Here is a 21,740-nt window from a genome sequence, read left to right on the forward strand (position 1 = left end):
GTCTTACAGAACGTAAAGAAACCAAGATCAAACATCCCCCCTCTCTCCAACTCCCTGAGTTTGAGGAGAAGCAGGGCTCCCAAGCTAAGCTCAGTGATGGAAGAAGATGGGAAGATCAGACTGCAGATCCTAGAGGGTGGCAGGTCTGTTGCTGCTGAGCCCCTTTGCCTGTGCACTGAAAAATCAAGGGGGAGTGAGGATGCTGGGGTATATGAGAGCCATGGCAACCCTCTGCTGGCACTATGGTGGAAAGAGGGGGCAGATCTCAAGCGGCAAGCTTCCAGCCATAGCGTTTGTGCCATTGCTTGTTGGGAATCTGCAAGACCAGTGGAGAGTGGAGCCAGGAACGAGGAGCGTATTCATGGGGACGGAAGGAGGGGGGCCAGCAGAGGGCTGGGGGAAGGGAGGCAGATTTGCAGAACTGGCCGTGAAGCTCCTCAGTACACCATAGCTGGATGCTTCATAAAGTCACACTGATGGCAGTCCCGGAGATGGCCATCTGTTGTCAGCTCTGGGCCAGATGAAAGATAATATAATGGCAGCTACTGGTAGCTAACAGCAGGGCAGTCGTAGGAAGGAATGCATCCTAGAATGAAGAAGTGGTGCTTCCTGTTCAGCACAGAAAATCAGTCGTCGAGATCAACTACATTAGCAAGAAATTAATGGATGGACAATTAAGAGAACGGAGCTGATCTACCAGGGAAATTATTCAAATGAAAACACAGTGCTTATTTCTTCTGCTTACTCCAGGTGTATCAGCCAACTGATCTGACTAATGACGAGGTGTGGGCTGAAATGTTCAGGGCACAGATGATAAAAACTCATTTTCAGCAAAGGGCAGAATTCCATTTCTAATGATTATTTGTGGGTCAGGGAATAAATGCACTGCTTTCCTTGCCCTCAATCTGCAATAGAACTCCATGATATTCACAGAGGTTTCTTTAAGGACTGAGGTTAGAAATTGGCCTTTATGTAATAACTGAACTTTTCCTTGTTATTATCACAATTTATTTTTACAAGTGTCTTATCATTATTATCAGTATCACTCAGCAGAAAAATATTGACCTTGTAAGCACTATTATTTCTATCTAATTTCCTTCTTTGCCCCATAATCTCTTTCCTGCTTTTACTCCTTTGCCATTTGTTTCCCTCTTCTCCTGCCTTTCTATGTGTTTTCTTTTCTGCATCAACTTATGATTTGCTTCTTTGGGCTGAAATCTTGCACACTGTGCTGTTCCATTAGCTAAAACTATCAGAAACCCTAACATTAATGTTGGCATATAACACCATTTTTATGTTTCAGAATCAACTCTTAAGAAGACAAAGGAAAGTGGAGATTATCCTCTGATCACCAGTGTTTCCTGCTTTCAGACTGGAGACAACAAACTTCACTTAATATTTGCATGACACAGTCTTTGCAGTCATGACAATTGCCATATTTTCTGTTTCTTCAAAACATATTTAATATCGATCATACCAGACAATGAGGTGAACAGACCCAAACTATGGGTTAACTTTTTTTTTGTTGCAATCGATTTTTTTTCAAAAATAGATAATATGTATTTTACAAAAATGAACAAAAAAACCCAGAACCAACACTCAAAACAGAACCAAACCTATAAATAAAGCAAAACAAAAGGCATATAACAACCTAAACAGGAAGGAGTAGGCAGAATAGGAACATATATTCAAGTATACACACATTTAAGTATGACTATCCCTCTTGAAAGAGAAGGAATATATATATATTTCTGCTTATTTTTGTATGGGCATTTTGTGGGCATAGGTCAGCACTTATTTGGACGTTATATTTAGCTTCTTGTTCTTTTGTTATTTTGTTGTTCCGTAAGTCTGAATTCATTTTCAAGATTAAAATGAACTATTAAAAGGCAATATTCATCATTTAACTGGTATGCCATCTTTGTCAGTTAATTCCATAATTTAATCAATAATATCATCTCAGTATCTGAAAACACAAACCATAATTGCGATTCAACTGTTCTAGACCATTGAAGAGGAACGTACAGGAGATGTGAACTCATTGTTTCCTGCTTATTTACAGGAAACAGCACAGAAAGTTTCACAGGTTGATTGTTGGATGTAGATTTACAAGTATATGGAGAACGTGTAGACTAGTATGAACCGGTAGTACTCAGCTCATCACTACTGTCAATCACTATTTAGTTAAATCAAAATGGTCCCTATAAAACTCTGTCACTTGGGAGTTGGTGGTCTTTGCACTGTGCCGTAAATATTCATGGATTAATGAACTACTCACAAAGAGTGTTTACATTTGAATAGGCCAATCAAAGGCCAGTGAACTAAGAGCTCCAAACCTGGAAATTTCTTATTTGGAAAAGAATTACCGCATGAAAAACCTAACATGGCTGTAACACTCCTGGATCTCCAGGGGGGAAGTGACTGCTGGAAGGGAATTCAAAGTTGGTTTTTTTTTTTTTTTTTTTTTTTTTTGTATTTAAACTTTGACATTGAAGCAAAAGACTTGGAGGGGAAACACTTTGAAGCTATGTCCTTAAAGAGCTAATGCGCAAGTGCCTCCCCCACACTTCTCTTCATTGCATTTTTGAGAAAATTTGCAAAGGAAGTAATTCTCCCTTCTAGAGAACGAAGTCTCAGGTCCCAGGAATACAAACCTGGACGTTTTAAATCTTTCAAGACATAAAGATATTCTTTATCTGATATGGTTTTGAGAATTTCCAGGGACTCTTTTTGAGCACAAATTTATTTTAGAGAAATAAAATGCAGTTGATACAATCACCTGCATACATGCACCCTATGTGCACACACTGGTGCATGCTAATGTACACATACTTTCTTTCAAGCAGAAAGCTCTGTAAGGGTTCAGGAAACAAAGCACTCAAACTGGTAATACTTGTAATACATGCAGCTCTCTCTACCTAGTTCCCTCAAATCATAAGCATTAATTACATTCCTAATACCTCTGGCACACATATTGTTATCATCATCCTCCCTCACTAGATGAAGAGGATGCATGGTTAAGAGGAGCAAGTCAGTACCAGACTCCGGAACTGAATCCAGCTCACCCGACTCCCAGGCATTTGCTCTGACAAAAGGAACCTGCTAAAGACTAAGGCCAACATTACTGAACCTGGTGCCTCTATTTAAGCATTAAAAGTGTTTTGCAGAAACCTTAAATGGTGGCTGTTGCTGCACAGCACCCATGCTTTTAACAAGGTTGCTATCTTCAGGCATTTTTGACCTGATTTCCTGATGTACTCAGCACCAGTTTCTTGCACTGACCTTAACTGCAGCTGGAGGTGCTCAGCACCCTCTCAGAAATAGGCCATTGAGTTTAAAAATGTTGGCCTAAAGCTTTGATTGTTAATTGGATTTCAGGTAGGCTTCTGTTTAAGAAGAGCTGACAAAGTTATTCCCTGCTGGCTCCTGGCCTTTGGGGCCTAGAAAGCCAGCATCTCTGTTCCTCTCTTCACCCTAAGAGTTCGGAGACCTAGAAATGCCAGAGCTAATCTCCAATTTCACTTAAAAAAATGTTTTGAGGCCTTTTCCTTGTGAAGAAAACATCCTTGAAAATGTAACTTCACCTGCAGGTTTGAAAGTTTTATCCCTGTTTTTGTGTAAAGAGTATAAATTATTCATGCCTTCCCTGTTGTCATGCAAGACTCACCGTTGGGACCTTCACATGCACAGACTCAATCCTCTTGGGGTCATTGGCAAAACAATTCCTACCTGGAGGTAGAGGTGCCATTGCTGCTATGGCTGGTGCTATTCCCACAACAATCTCTTTCCCAGCTGGCCCCCAGAAAGCCTCTGCCACAAGGAGGCAACCCCAGCCCAGGTTTATTACCGATTTTCTTTAGCTGCCCCCCAGTATGACAGAATATAGGGTTTGAATCACAGCTCTGCTACCGTTTCCAGTAGTAGTCTCAGTCAAGACTCCTGTTTTTTTCAATAGCAAAGAGTTTGCTCAGTTCTGCTCCAGCTCAGATCAAAGGTATTTTAAAGCTGTTTCAAAATGTTGAGATCTTTGGGAGCATTTTACAATGAAGGGGTCTTTGGCAAATTTAACCCTTAAAGAAAAGAGGTAAAGACTGGTATATTAGTTTCAACATTGCTACCCATGGAACTTGAAAGTGTTTCAACCTGGACATCCAGAGAGGGTCATACATAAAGCTACCTAAAACTTCTGGACACTTTCCAATGCTGCCTTTACCTTGCTCTGGTTCACCTAAGTCCCACTCTCAGCTGCTTGCGCCAGGAGCTGAGAATGTTCTCCTGCTGTTTTAAACAACACGAATAACATCTGCTATGAGTGCTTCATTCTTTCTTTCATCCTTTCCCTCGGGAAGGAACTGTGTATTTCAGTTTGGAAGGAGCTCTGTTGTGGATTGGGGTTTTGGGGGAGGTTCAGAAATCTGCATTCAGGTACATATTTGTATGAGAGAAAGGAGCCTTTGGCACCTAGAGATGCCCTGCTCTTGAAAGCATAAGCTGAGGACATTTGTGGTAATATCTAACTGTGGTGGAAGTCTCTTCTGCATTCCTGGGCCAGCCTACAAGAAGGTTCTTTGCTCCTGTGCAAAGTAAGCTTCAGCTCTTTGATGAAAACACTCACAAAGCAAGGCTGTCAAGCAGTTACCAAATGGGAAGAACTTTTCAGATGATCTTGGAGATGTGCTGGACCGAGGCCACCAAAAATACTAAGGATGGAGTCTCTGAGAACAACTGGTCAAACGTGTAGGCAGGCAGTGTAGAGAGGCACCAAGAGAACAGGGTGAATTTGCTTTGGGTCTCCTACTACTGCTACTGAGGAACGGTGTGGCAGCTCTCTGTATTAGCTGGAATGTCCTACAGGCTAATGGCTTTGTGCCAGGTGTTCTGTGCTGATGGACTCCAGATGGGAAGTAGCAAGGGTGTGAGTCATTGAAGCCAGGTCCCCTTCCAACAGGATGGGAAGTAACTGCTGATACAATTATTTCTTGCCCTAGTTTTTATGTCTGTAGAGGGGGGACAGTTAACTACCCCATCGATAACTAATTATTAGTTAAATGTTAAGTAAATGCTCTAATTCACTAAAAAGAGAAACAATTTTTGTACTGGGCAAAATGGACTTGGGAGGCCATGTAATCTTGGCTGGTATTATATTCAGAACTAGCTAGCATCACTGATACAAAAATGATCCCATACAATTATGCTGCATTACTACTAAGCATTGTTACCTCAATGACCCAGCAACACCAAAAAAATTCTAAAATGAACTCACTCATTCTGAACCATAATACACTGTAAGAGCATCTCCTGACTCCCTATAAACACTGAGGTATGTTGTGTTGGCTATGGAAGGAACGTTAGGGCTGGAAACAATAGGACAGAGTGGCTACTTCTCATCAGGCACAAGGGAAGCACTAACATCCATTCAAACAATGAAGTTTGAAGACAAAAGCAAAAGAAACAGGCACTGGAAATAGCATGACAATAAGAAAAGGAAGTTTTAATAGGCTCAAATGACTTTATCATGATTTACTGAAAATTCAACATTAAGTTAAATTAGTTACAAGTTTCTTTTCTTCCTTATTAATTAAAAGTTCAGTAGAATGGATGATGGCTGAAGAAAATTGTTTATCTGTATAGAAAGCTGCATGGTCATGCTTCCAGTACTCAGCACGAGAATCTCAACTTCTTGGAGACATCTACGCACTCTGTAAGGACACACACCTTGCTGCTTCCTTATCCAATAACTATATCAGACATATTTCTGATTTTAAAAATCATTACAGGCTTTTTTTTCGAGGACTCCATTTCTGAAAAGCCCTCATTCTATGAAGCATGTCTTATTAAAAGTGTTCCATTCTAAAGAATGAACATTTTTACGGACATACTTTTTCAACTTAATTTCAGAAGTGTAAATATAGCACATAGACTGAGAGCACATGTTTAAGTATGAAAATTCAAAACAGTCTTAAGAGCGTCAGAACACTCTTAAAACATATAGCTCCATTATAAAAAAGTTTCCATTTGGTTCCTTTCTAGAGAGATAGTAAAATCTCAAAAAAAAAAAAAAAGATTAAAATTAGTTTCTTTGTTTTTTTTCTGAGAAATGCACATATTTTACCAATTAAATTTGCAATCCGAGAGAGACTAGAGAGGTAGATAGCAGTGATATAGGCTTAGGACACCAGGTTTCTGGTCTCATGTGGGCCACCAAACTGCTGCATGTACTTGCATCAGCTACTATACTTATCTACACCTTTGTTTCTCCTGCTATTCTTCACCTGTTTGGGTGTAAACTCTTTGGAATGCAGAGTTAGTCTGTTGCTGCTCTTTGGACAGTATAGCACCTGCCCCAAACAGTCTAAGCATCAGTATAACAAAACAAATTCATTATCTTACTATTTATAAAGACTTCCATTTGGAACAGTTTGCACAAGCGTTAGAAGATCATAAAGCAAAATGCAAATTCATATAAAATCTCATTATTTTAACTTAAAGATGGAGTAATACATTGCAGGCTTGATTTTCAGGCTGAAGATTTATTCTCTGTTCTTACCAGAACTTGGAACTATGAGATTGTCTTGAGTTTCTAGCAAAGGTCTGGAGTGAAGTATGAAAATCTCTAAGAAGAGCGATACTTTTTATGGCGATTTTTGTGTTTTTTTTTTCTTTTTTTTTTTTTTTCTTTTTGGTGAAGATTGGTAGTGAGGAGACACTAACTTCCCTGAGGTGAGATGAATGTAGCATGTGGGGATTTATTTTCCTATAGCCTGCTTTTCCAGGAACAGGAGTTAGAAAATAAAAAGCAAAGAAGGCAAAGAGTCACACTGGGCCAAAACCGAGTCAAGCATCATTATAACACATTTCTTTTCTGTACCCCTGAATTCATTCCTTTTGATTATCTGTACTATACACAAAGATAGGGCTCCTATGCTATTGTGTTCTGCTCTGCTCTGTCTTGTTCATGTTCTTATTCTGCCCTACAGCCATGGAGTGCTGTCCATGGTTTCTAATCTGAGATGATTAGCATCTCTCATGCATGGGAGATGCACTTTAGATGCATGTTTAAATTAAAAGCAAGAAACTGCTCCTGTTAGAGGGCATAAATACACTGTTACGTTGCAAGCCCCAACACAAGCCACGATAATGTGAAAGGATAGAGAAACACAAGCCGGAGGCTAGTTGCCAAAGATTCCACTGCTTCAGCTGGTAGACAGCCTGAACAAAGCAGTGCTTCCTAGAAGAGGTTTTAAATGAGATCTTGAGATCAGTGTATTTTCAGTAAAAGCAGACTCCAAAAGTCAGTACCTACTGCTCTGCCTACGTGTTTTGCTGCTCTTTCACCATCCTGGGTAGGTAACTGGAGGTAAAAGCAGCAAGTCAGTGACCCCAGCAAACGCGAATGGCACTGTGGAACAACATTTTTAAATATAATGTGTTCTCAACTGGGGTGGGGCTACCCGAGTTAATGAAAACAATGAACATAATGAATTAAGTGAATAAGAAAATGAATACGTTTCCCTTTTTGCCAGTGTAGATAAGCCAGAGAGAAGCTGTCTCTAGGGGTATGGAGATACGGTCTATTAAGAGCCTTCTGCAGGATGGAACAACCAACACACTGATTGTCACCTAGCCAATGTAGAGCACAGTTTGTCTCTCTGTGGGGACATCCTTCTGTGCCCTTCACTAGAAAACCAGGTGCTTCAGTTACACTGAAGTTTTAATGAACTCGGCTTATATGGAGGCAGCAAAACCCTGCCCTGAGTCTTCAGCAGGGTTGAATTTTGAGTGGAAAAACATGTGTTTTTATTATAGTAAAAAAAGCAGAAGGCAGCTGCTTGGAACCCTATGTATTTTGAAATGAGATCGTATTTTAGGGAGACAGATTAGCAAGGAGGTGATCTTATGTGCCACTATTACACACTGATCTCTGTATATTTTGCATCTCCACAATCCAGTTACTTATTCTGCATTTTTTTAAACTCAGTCTAAATTCTGCTGATAAAACTCATTTCTATTCTCTTGTTCCTGTTTCTTTTTACAATCTTCTTTTGCACACTTGCACCATCTTTCTTCCTATTTTTTTAATATCATTTTTTTCCTTTTAGTCTGCCTTCCCTAGCAATCTCTCCTTTCTCTTTTCAGACACTGTTGATCTCTCTACTTCTCTATACTTCTGCATTTTGACTAATTAGTGATGAACAACAGAATTTGTGAAAATTAGTAAGCCAAAAACATTTAAGTGTTTTCTTCCTGAAGAAGTTTCACCTTACTGGGGATACTTTGCAAAGTAACCCTGCAAAAAATAACAACAACAACAAAGACAAAACCCCAAAACTAAAAACTAACCAACACCACAAACATATTGACTGAAAGAAGGCAAAGAACATGATTCAAAAAAAAAAAAAACCAACCCATGCTGTGGTTGAAACAAATACAACAGAATGAGTTTCTGACCTTTCCTCATTCCACCCAGCTTCTACTTTATTTTTTTCCCACAAACACAATAACTATCTATAAAACCCAGACCATTTTCTGACTTCAAAACTCAGTTTTCTATCTTCCTGTCCACCACTATGAATGGCTATTTTTTTTCCCATAAACATTTAACTTAATCTTTTCTGTTCTTTGTCCTCTTCTTTCACTTTAGTAAGAGCTTGCACTAACACCTGATACAGACAGAAAATGAAACAGGTTTGGATCTATTAAAATAGAAGATACAGCACAGGCACTTTGAAGTGCCACAGATACGATGCTCCAGATGACCTACAGCAAGACAGAGGGTAAGGAAGGCTATGAAAAAGACTTTCTTCCTTATTGCTCTTAAGCATAAATATGGAGTTTTTAAAAAAAGAAAAATACAATACAATTGACACAAACATCAATTTCTTTCATGATGAATTGTTGCATGGCTTAAATTCTCTTATTTCCTTTTTCTTCAAAGAAGTATCTCATATCATCATACCAAATATTAGTATCAGGTTTTCAGCATGTAAAACATTCAGTAATTGCAATACAAAATGAGCATATGGACGCACATGCCTCACCAGCCTCTGCTGATGAGATGAAATACAACTCTCATGCAAAGCAAAATTAGTTGTGGACATTCCACCCAGTCAAAAGACTTAGACATGCAGGCATCTGATATTAAAAACTACTAAAAAAATACTTGAGTGTTGAAAAATTCTTTAATTCCGTATAAAAATCACATGGCAGGTGGCAGAGGAAGGGCTGCTTTACTGTGCAAATAGTACAAATACTTTTCCTGGCTCCATCTCTACAGATCATCAGAGACACTGAAATCTTTTTCTCTGTTAACCCAATTTAATATTTCAATGTAAACTAAAATAATTTAGAAATAATTTTCTGCTGCTGTCTCAAAATATAATACCACATCAGGAATACACACTATCACCTCTCCTCACAAGACAAGCTACTTCAGATATTAATATGGAGTAAATAATTTCTTCACCCAAATTTGTTTTCAGATTTTTTTTGGCATTTATTTTCTTCTCTCTTTGTTCTTTTGTTCTCATTAATAAACTACTATAAACATGCCACAGGTCCAACAAACAGCAGACGAGACAGAAGTGTAACACTTGCTTGGCTGTATATATATATATATATATTTTTTTTTTTCCCCACTAAGTTGAGATTAATGGGAAATGGGTTTGGCCAGCAGGTAAATCAAGATAAATTGTCTCTTTTTTTCCCCATTCCTACACTGCCACATCAGTGCTTAGTTTTTGTGGCAGAAGAATATACTATTTCCAATTTCACTGCTTGAGTAAATGTTTTATGGATAACTAACAGAAAAATAGGATGCCATTTCCTCTCTCTTCAAGAATATCTTGAGATGCAATGATATACAGAGAAAGAATCCAAAGGTGCCTCCCAGAATTCAGGTCTGTAATAGGTGATTTTCTGCCAGCAGCTTTTTGAAGCAGTGTGAGTTGAATTACCTGCAATTTCCCTTATCCTTCCTTCATTCCCATCCTGATGATGAGGAAGTATTAGAGGAGGTCATGGCAAGCGAAGCTATGAACTCATCTACCAAATACATAATGCTGTAATAACCCCCAGGTAACAAGTGTGTACCTGCAGCTCTGTTTGGAAGAAGAACTTCTGTGGACACTGTGTGCAGTCATAGATCTTGTCCTCTTGTCCATGGGCTGAGAAAATGTGCTGCTGCAACTTGTTTGCTTGGACAAACACTGAAATGATAGACAAACAATGAGCTTTTCATTATTTCATATTGCAAGTGAAGTATTTTTTATAAACAAGTTCCCATTAACACTCAGCAATTCCAAGAGGTAAAATTAAGCTTGCATACTCTAATTTCACATTATGCTGCTGCTATAAAGGGTACCAACAAACTCTATTTAACTGTGAAGTGTGATCCTTCTTCATTTTAAATGAATTGAAATAGATGTTAGGCTCCAAAGAAATTTAAAAGAAAGAAGCAAAAGGAGACCCTAACAGGACGAGTGACGTTTAAATTTAAAGATTTTAAAATACCATTTTCTCTTCAGAATTATTTCTTCATGCTTACTGCACTTTGATTGAACACATACTAACTTATTTCCTAGCAACCAACAGGTTTGAAAAGCATAGGTGCCCAAGTCCTGTTTACTGTGTTTGCCTAAAGTTAAAGCTAACAAACAGCTCTGTATTTAAATGTGTTAATGCTAAAAATTATATCCCACAGCTACACTGGGGCAATGTCTATAAATGTGAAACAGAACTGCAGGTAAATTCTCTTTGGATACTTTAAGATCAACTCTGCCTACACACTGAATGCAAGGGTTTCAATAATATAAACATGTTCAATTTTAATGACTACAAAACAAGGCCCTAAGACTGTGTAACAGTTTACCTAGGAGACATACTATTAATAATTAAATTGTATATGCCAGAGGCAGTGTTTGGGTTGGCAGCACTGACTTCTGATGGATGCCTGGTGCACTGTGACCTAAAAAAGTTTGCATCTACAATATTAATCTGTATAGGCAGGGAAAGGATTTATTAAAGATGCTGGCACTTGACTTTGACTCCACTCCTAATCATTAAAATTATTCTAATTGCAAGGCAACAAAAAATATCAGAATATTGTTGTTCTGAGTCATACATTTTAATCACATTTCTCATTACCCTGAAAAAAGGGACTCAGATTCCATTTTCCATATAAAACTAATATTGGGGATTTTTAGTTCTTGTTAATATTCTAGCAAGACATGCTGAAATAATTTCATAGCATATCGCTAATAAAACACCATTGTTTATGATTAATGCTTGGTGCCTATTTACCCCATCAGCAAAAAGGAAAAAGCGTTGCACACAGATTGGAATCGACTTATCTCCATACTCTTTAACACATTTTACAAGGCTACTGGCTCAAACATTAAAGGATTACTTTTATCAGGAATCTAGCTCACATGGAGAATTGTCAATGGGTACTCCTTACAGATGCAAGTTTTTATATTGCCTTTACAGCTCCCCCAAACTTGGAAATCTAAGACCCATGGTGTTACGCTAAAAAAAAGATTACTTCATAGCATGTACACAAAGGCAAGAGGAAAAAAAATAGTAGAATCAGTAACAAAACTGAAAGACAAAAAAATGACAAACTGAAAAAAATATTGTACAGAGATTCCTGATAGGCAAACCGCTTACAGCTGTACTATCCATGCTCAAATGTTATGGTTATAATCAGTGCAATGAAGATGAACTACCTATTTTTTTAACTTTATAACCTGCAGAAATGTGTGGAAACTGAGGTAACATTCATCAGTGATTACTGATTCTGAGGGACAAAGTACGCAACTTTCATTTTCCTCTGTAGCATGTACTTAGGTTTTATTGGAAGGGGAGCTGCCAAACAAAGAGGAGTAAAATGAAGGTATTAGAGGTTCTGTTTGCCTATCAGTGAAAATCCTTCACTTCCATTAATGGAGAACAAAAACTTTGAATGGCTTCCAGAATTAGCATGCCACTGATGTGAGAATACCCAAAGTGTGTTTCATCATGTTTGTGAACATCTTTGATTTTCATCTTGTAAAGGAAAATTGTGCATGTAAGCTACATATTAACGCTTATGTTTTAGGTTACTGTTTTATAAAATGTTCTATTAAGAAGCCCTAAAAATATGCACAACTCTGTAGGCATCCTTTTAATGTGTTTTCATTTCCAACAACAGCATTTTTCTGCTCCTCATTATGGCCCAAACGTCGCAGTGCTTAGCTGTACTGGGTCAAGTTATTTTCTCACTTGGGTTTTACTACTGAATAACTCCACTGACTTGGGGAGGATTATTCTGCGCTTGAGCCTGTGTCAGGGGAGAGTAGAACTTGACTTGTGGCAAGACAGCCTGGTTTGCTTTCTAAAGCACATTACAAGGGTGTTTCTTCTCACCAGAAGTGAACAAACACACAGAAGCGGGCTCTCCTGCTCATTCAGGGGAGAATGTTGCTGTGCAGGCAACATCTAGCAGTTCCGCTTTGCGTTGTATCATTTTAGATGAAACATCAGTAGCTTTAAAGCACAGATTTATGGGCAGTTGTAAGATCAGCAAGTTTGGAACATGAAGATGAAGAGTGTGATACCATGGAAGGTAACAGACTATAATTTCCGTAATTGTAAAAAATTCACAAGTTCCAACTGAAGAGCTTGAAATGCCATTCTTATAGATGGATGCTTGACCTCCCAAAACGCTCAGCTTCCTGAATGGTTTCTAGTCAATACTACTAATGAGCACACACTGACCTAAAGCCAGCACATGGGACTACTATAAGTGGGAGTTCTGTGCAGGCACACAGGAGGCAGGATTGAGACAAGCAGTGATTGCCTCCTACCTGTAAAGCACACTGGACATTTGAAGGTGCCTCCCATGCCTTCAAAGCTGTGCTCTATCAGGTGGCACTGAAGTTTGGCAGGAGAGTCAAACGTCTGATTGCAGAGCTTGCATTCGTGGTTCAGTCCTTCATCTGGGGGAAAAATGAGAGGAGAAGTGAAATTCACAACGAGCCTTACAAAAGAGCATGTCACGCATGATCGACAAATGGAATAAGCTTTTTGTTTTGCTCAGCTCAGGAAACTGGGTGCCCCTCAGCATCCATGGCTGCTAAAGTGTTTATCTGCAAGGTTTCAGCATAACTGGGCATTAAAAGGACAGCTTTTCCAGAAACAATTGCTAACAGATACGAAAGTAAGAACCTTAGAGTTCAGTAGGAAACGATGAATGGGACCAGAAGTAGCATCTCTTAGAGGAAGCACTTGATCACAAACAAGAACCCTTCCAAAGCAGCACAGGAATTGAATGTTGCTCACACACCACCCCACAAGCCACAAGTAGGAAACGCCAAGCTCATGCTTTTGCCACTCTGGCTGACAGCAGTGTTTCACGTGAGCAGTGTAACAGGGGAGGTATTTTCCACCCCTGCATCCCCCCCACTCCACTTTCCCAACTCCCTTCCTGACAAATCCTGGTATTTGCATTTTCTCCTTACACCAGCTCCAGGAAGTCCCCGTGTGTTTCCTGACACAGCTTTCCTGTCAATGCCACGTGGCTCCCACTCCCTGCCGCCCGTTCCTGCGTTTCCTCCCATTGTGCTGGGAAGCCCCGTGCCTCAGCGCCAGGTCCCTTCCTGAGGGTGCTGCAGGACCTGCAGGCCGCTCAGCGGCTGTGTCCTACTTAGAAACAGTTGCTAGGTGAGAGGTGGCTTCCAGCCCTGCTGCAGAGGCCTCAATTCCCACAGCATGGCTCAGAAAAGGTCCTTCTGTATGTCACCCGTGTGCGACACCAGCAGCATTGATCGTGCAGGTAAATGCAGGATTTGATTACCAGCAAACAGGAAGGATACACAGAGTGACCGGTGCCTTTCCACCGGCTCTCAGGTGAGAAGGAGCCACATAGGTGAGCACCCTGCCTGCCCGAACACCTCAACCTCAGGCTGCCCACCTTCTCCCCTGCAACCTGTGGCGACCAGTAGCCATAATGGCTAGTGCTTGCTGCTGGCTATGTGTCTGTGGGTACAGTGCTCCATGCCACACACAGCAGTTCTCTTGGTCTGCTTAAAGGAAGCCCAGCAGAATGCTCACTGCTTAGGAGTCAGTTGAAAAAAGGTCCTGGTGATGCTGTGGTGTGGTACCAACAGCACACCCAAGACTTCTGACTCCCAGCCCACGTGAGCACGTAGCAATTTCCATCTGGACCCACTGAAAACAGCCTTCAGTATCAACCTGGAAAAAGTTTCAGGTCAGTCTCTGCTGTTCTGCCACCACAGCCTCTCTGGATATGCAGGCAGAGGACGACAGGCTGCTGATGGACATGCTTCATCCAACCTGTCATACTGGTATTGGCTAAACGTATTCTGATCTACAGGGGGCACACTGGGTAGGTGACACCTTTCATAACCCTCTAAAGACGAATTAGCAAACATTTATCAAGTATATGTTAATTATTTCCGTATCAGGGAATGTTTCAGCGGATTCTCAAGAATTGCCTGGGATTTTGTGTTCTCCACCATCACTGACAAACCCTTCTGGCATGCCTTGCTTTTGCTACCGTTGAGTGCAAGTAAGCTTGGTCCACACAAGCACTATGAAAGGATACACAAGGGAAAAGATCTGACACGTGCCAGTCTGTATGTCTAAGAGAGACGGTCATATTCGGTGAGGCAGACTGTATACCATACTCTCCAAGCAGGTAACCCACATCTGTGAGCAAGCTGAAGAACTGAGCATACTGAAAAGAAGACGAAGACTCAATAAACTACACTCAACTACCTCTTCTTCCCTGAACTTATAGATAATGATCTATAAGGGACCTACAGACTGCCACATGATCAGATCGTTTCTTCTGTGCCCAAATCCTTGTCATGGTCATTACAAAACAGATAGTTCTGAGGACAGTGAAAGTCCCCAGAAAAGGATAATTGTGGGCGAGAAAGCCTATAGGGTGAAGCTTCTTCATCAAACTGTTTGTGCTGATACACACAGCCAAAGCAATTAGGACAAAGGGAGCTCCATCTCAGGATCTTCCACATGTCAAGGTGAAGATAATCGATGCCAATTCTCAAATCACAGAGTTACTGTTGGCAAAGTGTAAATGAACCACACTAATCATCCTAGAGCATGGGAACATTGAACAGGGATTTCTTCAAACATTTCAGGGGAGAAAGACTTCCTAAAAAGAAACATTTTTATAAGGAGCTACAGAAGAGAGAAAAGGTTTTTTTTTTACTTCCTTTCTTTTACTTTACCTAATGAGGAAAAAGTAGGAAGAAAGGCACGCACTCCTGATGCTGAAGCAAAACTAATTTTAGGCACACAGTGCTTATACTTGTTCAAGAAGAACTGAACCCCATTAAATGTGACCCCATTGTGTTTCCTGTACCACTCAGACGTGAGGTGATCTCCTGGTCACAAACATCAAAACCACTTTGATTACCCTACGTTGCAAATCTGACTTACAAACAGGGTTTGAAAAATCCCCTCACCCACTCGCCTGGGGCAGATAGGAAACTTCCCCAGGCAAGAGACATCCATTTGTGCAGAATCTAAGCTTTCTCTTAAAAATAAAATGTTTTTATTCTCCTAGTTCTGAAGACCACATTTAAAATATGACTACATTTGTATAACCAATAGAACAATTTTTTCCTAAGTTTCACAGCTCAGGGAATTTTAACCCCCTCCCCTCACTCTCTCTTTCACCCATTTTTGCGCATTACTTGCTTTGCGCTGCATCCTCAGAACAAAGGGCAAGGTTCCAGTCCTTGCACTCAGGAATGTGATACCAGCATAATTTAAATTCAAGAGAGACAGATAAGGTTACAGTACTGGCACAGGAGCCAGGAGTGTTGGCGTCCATTCCAACCTCTGACACTGACTTGCTCTCATCACCTTCGGCATGACAACGCAGCCTGTGTTTCTCAGAGTACCCATCTCTAAAGAGGAGGTGTTAATTTTTAATTTCTTCTTTAATAGGCTGACCTAATTCGTATCCCTTAAGACTTTTAATACTTGAGGGATAGAGGAGCTAGAGAAGAGCACAGGACTAGCTACTGTACATGGAAGACTTCCAAAATCACTGTGATCTGACTAAGAAATGGCTGAAGACACATGTGCAGGTGCAAAAATGCCTGCCTGTTTTGGTCACAAGCACTGTAGAAGGATGAGGGAATAAGGGCTTGTCCTAGCTCTGCTCTCCACAGAGAGTTTAAAAGCAAGGCCAGCATTTTATCTCTTACTGGCATGAAAGAGCCAGGGTGTGGCAGCTCTTGCAAAGGTGCCAGCTGAGGAAAGAGAATGCAAAAGGCTCTGTTTACACGCCGACCTCTGTCTCGCTCTTCATGTTTAGCAAACAATTTGATAGGGTGCTATGAAAATGCGTAGTATGATACCATTAATAAATAAAGGTGCAGTGAAATGTCTCACTTTCAGTTTCCATTTGGGATAAATCTGAAATGGACAGGAATGTCAGATACAGTCCAAGACTCTCTCCTTCCCTGCAGTACAGAGCTACTGCTCTTTGTCATTATGTGGGGGGAAAAAAAAAAAGAAAAAAAAAGTGCTGAACAGCTTTAAAAAATTCAATCAAAATAATCTGCTCTTTGGAAAGGTGGCGGCTGACAGTAATTGGAAAATACTGTCTGACTCATTTATTAAAGTGAAATTCAGAGTCAATTGATTTAATAACCATTAGAATATTCTATTAAGGATATAATAGGTTGGCACAGCCCTATATTTTATTAAGAGTTATAAGTAAGAAATAAGCAATGCTATGGAATTCTAGACAACTGGTGTATGGATTAGACTAAAAATATGGTTTGTAAAATAGGTATGAAAGCAGCAACTATCAGGAGGAGGAATAGGAAAGTACATTACAGTGCAAATGAGTTAGCTGACGATGAAAAAGAAATGAACCTTTAATATAAAGCCTGCACTTTTCCAAATCTAACAGAAAACTGTGCACTGCATTCCCTGATGTGGTACATCGTAAAACAAGTCAGCACGTCCTTCACATTATGGATCCAAGAATTCCATAAGGAAGGCAAAAACAAAGTACCCATAGTACAGCACAGAACTCCTGCTTACTGTTGCCCTCACACAGCTAGGGTATGAGCGTGGACATGGTGAAGACCCAGCAACACTGATGAGGATGGTTTACCCACTGCTGGTAGATAATTTAGTTTGATGCGGGCAGAATTTCTGCATAAGTAAATTACTTTCCATTTGTAATCTTTACTCAGATTGTGGGAAAATGTAAACGTGAGACATTTCTAAATAAATGCATTCAATATTCATATAAATGTTTAATATTTGCACAAATGGGATAGGTAGATTTTAATTGAAGTGCAGCCCATTACCTCAGCCACTAACTTGATAACCAGCTAGGAAAGTAAACAAAATCAGTGTTTGTGCCAAGCACACACGCAGATTTGAGGATCCTTTGTCCTTGCACCAGCCACTCTTGTTGCACAGCTCCTGCGTCTCTGTAGGGCCAGTGAGACCCCCCCCACCTGCACCACCTCAGGTACTACTTTGGATGACCTGGACCCACTTTTGTTACTATCAACAAGCACAACCTGTTCATTTCATGGAAGACTCTGCCATTTCAATACACACTTTTAACAAGTGAAACCCTTTAAGCAGCCTCTAGACTGCATGTCCCACGTTTATGCTTCTTGCTCTTCAATAAAAACAAAACTAGAGCAGCTACAAGCAAATGTTCAGCGGCTGACTTACATGCAGCTGTTAAGTCAGTAACCACTGGGGGCCCTCTTAAATTGTCTGATCAACACTACAGCCATTACTGAGTACCAATTTGTAACAGTTTATAAGTAACTCTTTCTCTTATTTACCCTCGAGATTGTCCAGGAGGGTCCTTCTTTCCTCTACTCTGCAGAAATCTATAGGCAAAGGTCCAAAGATGATGATGTCCTCCTGGTAAATCATCACAAGACTGAGTCCATGCTTAAAAGCATCTGCTAAGAAGTAGTGTAAACTCTGCCCTCCACACTGAACACAGGAATGAAATGGCCTGCAGTCCTTGTATTTTTTCAAGTCTGAAGCACGCACAGCTTTCACATATCATGTATTTTCTTATATTTTCTTTTTATCAAGCAAACCATGCCCCTAAACCAATTTCTCCTATTTCTCTTTCTTCACACTTCTTTCACTCTTCCCCAAGTTAATTTTGCAGCACACATTTGAGATCTGAGGAGTAATGAAGGAATGCCACAGATTACAGCTAACCCCTTGGCTACATCTCATACTGAAAACTAAGGAAGGACAAAACACACCATACAACACCTCAATTTGCAGGGTATGCAGTTATTTCTGCTTCCTAGTTTGCAGTGCTGGGTTTGTTTTTATCTTTGTAATTCTGCTGGCCGTAAGCACACACATCAGCATCTCCATGTCACCAGAGACAACCTCATTCCTGCTAGAAACTTGGGACTCAGTATGGCAAATGACTGAGTGACAAGTTTCTTCACCTGATAGGGAACACGCAACACTTCTTTGAAGGCTTGAAGCTGCAATGAAACAGCACTGAAGTCTCCAGGACCATGTTCATAATTTCTCCCTAATTGTAATAGTGCTTTTGTCATTTTCAATTTCTCAAACACGATAACAAACCCCTCATGAAAAACACTATCCATTGTGGTGCTAATTTTGGAAGCTGACTTGAAAAGCCTGGGAATATAGTGATAAAGAAATGGATATAGTAAAGGTAAAGCATACAGCTGTAAACTGCAGCAGGAAGAAGACAACAGCTGGAATTTACAGCCACAAGAAGAACCTGTCATGGAAAAACGGGTTTTAAGATCCTGACTAACAGTTGTATCCATTGGGACAGGATGGAGGATTGAGTGGAAAGACAGAAGTACAACCTTGTTTCTCCGGCAGTGCTCAGGGCAATTGTTTGGAATCCGTGGGCTGATACCTTACTCCTGCTCTCTTCACCCTTACCCTATAATAATGACAGATTGTAACATAAACAACACCTCCCTCCTTGCTTCTTTCACCTAGGAATAATTTTTGGGCAAAGCTCTGCTCATGCCTGAAAACGGAAGTGGACAAGATGCAAGGAACAATCCCAAACCCTAGAGTCACCAATGTTAGCCCCCAAAGGGTAAGTTGAGAACAGGCTATGACTGACTCTATGTAAGCACACTGGCCACTGAAAATGTGCCAGTATAGAAGGAAGAGGATGGTGAGGCCAGGTCACACAGGTTCCCAGCAGCAGCAGCAGCTAGGAAGACTTGGTATACACATAAAGAATGAGCACAACAGACTTCTGTAGCATACTGCTACAGCTACAGCAAAGGGTGCTGACTGATGGAGTGACAAGGAGCTGGGATCCACCTCCTCAATTAAAGCAAAAGTTCATCTCTCCAGGGCCAGATTTTGAAATTAGATCTGCTTAAGGGAAAGCCAGTCTACTGCATCTTTCATTCCACTGTATTTTTGTCTGAAGCAAGGGATGCATTTCACTTCACCAACTGTTCACTTTTTTTGCTTGGTTGCACTCACTTTGGCTGCTTGTAAGTGAACTCTTCTTACCACATGTGTCTTGCATGTTCCAATAAAACCACAAATTGTCTAGCTACAGTGAAGCTGGATTAAAATATATGAAGGGCAACTGGTAGGGTCTATTTCTTAATAACTGTCATGTTTTCAGCTCAAGTGAAAATGATTTAAATGGAGAAAATGCCCTCTCTACCAAAGAACAGGATTTTCTGGGCAACTGCCTACCAGCAGAGAGTTCAGGAATTCAGCAACAGGGCTATTCACCGGCTGATGGGACATGCATAATTTGCTACTCCTTGTCTGTAACTGCACCACAAAAAGGTATTAAAATTTGTTCAAAAAAAGTCTGCCTTGCATCACCTAGCTATACACATTACAAGGTTACACTATATCACTGCAGTAAAATCCCATGTGATATAGCTTATTTTGGAAACAATTTTACCATAGGATATAAAAAGGAATTTAAACCAGCAGAAATAAGCTGAGTGGTATGAGATATTTGTAGACAGATGATCCAGCTCAATGTTTACCTTTACAGAAAGCACTCAGTGAGCACTGATTAAATGCTTGGAGACCAATCCTTCAAACGCTGGCATAACCAAGGCAAGGGAGCAGGCCTCTTGCCACATGAGGCTCTCCTCCAGACTTTTCATGGGACTAAATTCTGCCAAAGTGCATGAGGTCGAGCCCTCCGTCCTTATAGTGCGCACTGAGATATGGATTCCTATCTGCACTTTACAGATAAAGAAACCAAACTCCAGAGCTGCCAAATGTCTGTTTCTGCACACCATACAGAGGATAAAAACTCTTAATTCATCTGCATAAAGAATCGGATGCTGCTTCTGCCTGTTGTTATAAACACAATGTCAGAATTAAGACTGACTGATTTTTGTCTTTCTTCCTCGAGCTAAGTCCCCATTTCTTCCCAACAAGAAAGATTTTTGGACCAAACCTTCTCTAGGAAAGTAAAATTACAATTTGAATGGCTCAGAAATTGCCTGGGAAAGTAGTTATTAACAATTTAATCAAACTGTAGAGGAAAAAAAAAAAAAACAAACGAAAATGTCACATATTTGTTAAGAAGAATGTAGAATGCATTATTCATTCCATTTAAAAATTTTTGTTCACTGTGTAGGGTTTTTGCTTTCTAGATGGAGAGCCAACTTTCTCTGTTATTTGATATTAAATATCTGTATGTGCCCAATGATCTGAGACTTCTGGAATGGTAGAAGCACAGGAATATCTACTTTTAAGTATGCACAAAGAAAAAACAAGTTTCACAAGCTGTTGAACTAGAAGAGGTGATTTCACGATGCATACACTAAATGCAACCTGTTCTAAAGTTAGAGCTATCAAGAAAATATCTCCAGCATGGAGACAACCTAAGCTTCAATATTAATTCTACACCACAATGGTCCATCAGTAGAAATTATGTTTTGTAAACAACTCTCATCAGGTATTTCTTCTGTTCTAAGTGTAGAGAAAAGGTCAGGGCTGCCTTCTTTTTTTGTTTGGCATGAAACCATTAGATGTCTGGAAGATAAAGTCTCTAAGTGCTGAAACGCTGTTTATCCTACCCACAAAGGGGGAGAAAAATAAGGAAAATGGAAAGAATAGAAAGAATGAAATAAAATCGTGCTGTCATGGATTACTGGATATTTTCAGCTGTTAGAAGGAAGAACTAACAGTGCTTTCCTGTATTTTTAATATGTTAGATACTATTGATATTTTTTTGTCCAAATCCAAATGCATTTATATGAGTCACAGATAATTTGGTATCTTCTTATATGGTTAAGGGACACTTTGAAATGAGTAGCAGTTGCTGGGTTATTGATCCAGTTCTTAAGCTCATTTAGGGGTGTACTAACATCCTGCTTTCTTTTCTCTCAACTTCCACCTCCTCCCCAAGCAGCCCCTTTTCAGCCCTCAGAAAAACCATGGAGGATGAAGTGGTTCGGGCTGTTAAGACCCTCAGGTCTATGCTGATAACTGGGCATTTAATTAGATTTTTTCCACCCGAGCAAACTGCTTTGCCAGTTAGGGCAGATCTCTTTGTACAAAAATGTATGATAATGATAAAGCTCTGTTTAATATAGATTATTATTTTTATTACTCATCTGACTTAGTTTGCTATTTTATTTAGGAAACCATGAGAAAGCTCAATTTTCATTTCCTTGCGTCTATGTTTGATCTTGCTACAGCACATGCAAGCAGCT

General features: G+C 40.1%; 1 protein-coding gene and 1 long non-coding RNA gene across 9 annotated transcripts in view; one reads left to right on the top strand and one right to left on the bottom strand.

Annotated features, from left to right (window-relative positions):
- Nucleotides 1-21,740, bottom strand: part of ZNF521 (zinc finger protein 521) — a 230,577-nt gene that overhangs the window by 18,070 nt on the left and 190,767 nt on the right. For all 7 annotated transcript variants that reach the window (XM_021387391.1, XM_021387390.1, XM_021387398.1 and 4 more), the window contains 2 exons: nt 12,843-12,974; nt 10,090-10,205 (listed from right to left, as the gene is read on the bottom strand). In XM_021387391.1, coding sequence (XP_021243066.1) covers nt 10,090-10,205; nt 12,843-12,974 — 248 coding nt within the window. The remainder of the gene's footprint in view (nt 1-10,089; nt 10,206-12,842; nt 12,975-21,740) is intronic.
- Nucleotides 13,514-20,360, top strand: LOC110393922. Of its 2 annotated transcripts, none has more exons than XR_002435263.1 (3): nt 13,514-13,810; nt 19,024-19,126; nt 20,063-20,360. It is a non-coding gene; the product is annotated as an uncharacterized LOC110393922 (long non-coding RNA). The 2 variants fall into 2 exon arrangements; XR_002435264.1 differs by having other exon boundaries at nt 20,266-20,360.

This window comes from Numida meleagris, chromosome 2 (assembly GCF_002078875.1).
Source record: "Numida meleagris isolate 19003 breed g44 Domestic line chromosome 2, NumMel1.0, whole genome shotgun sequence".
NCBI lineage: Eukaryota > Metazoa > Chordata > Aves > Galliformes > Numididae > Numida > Numida meleagris.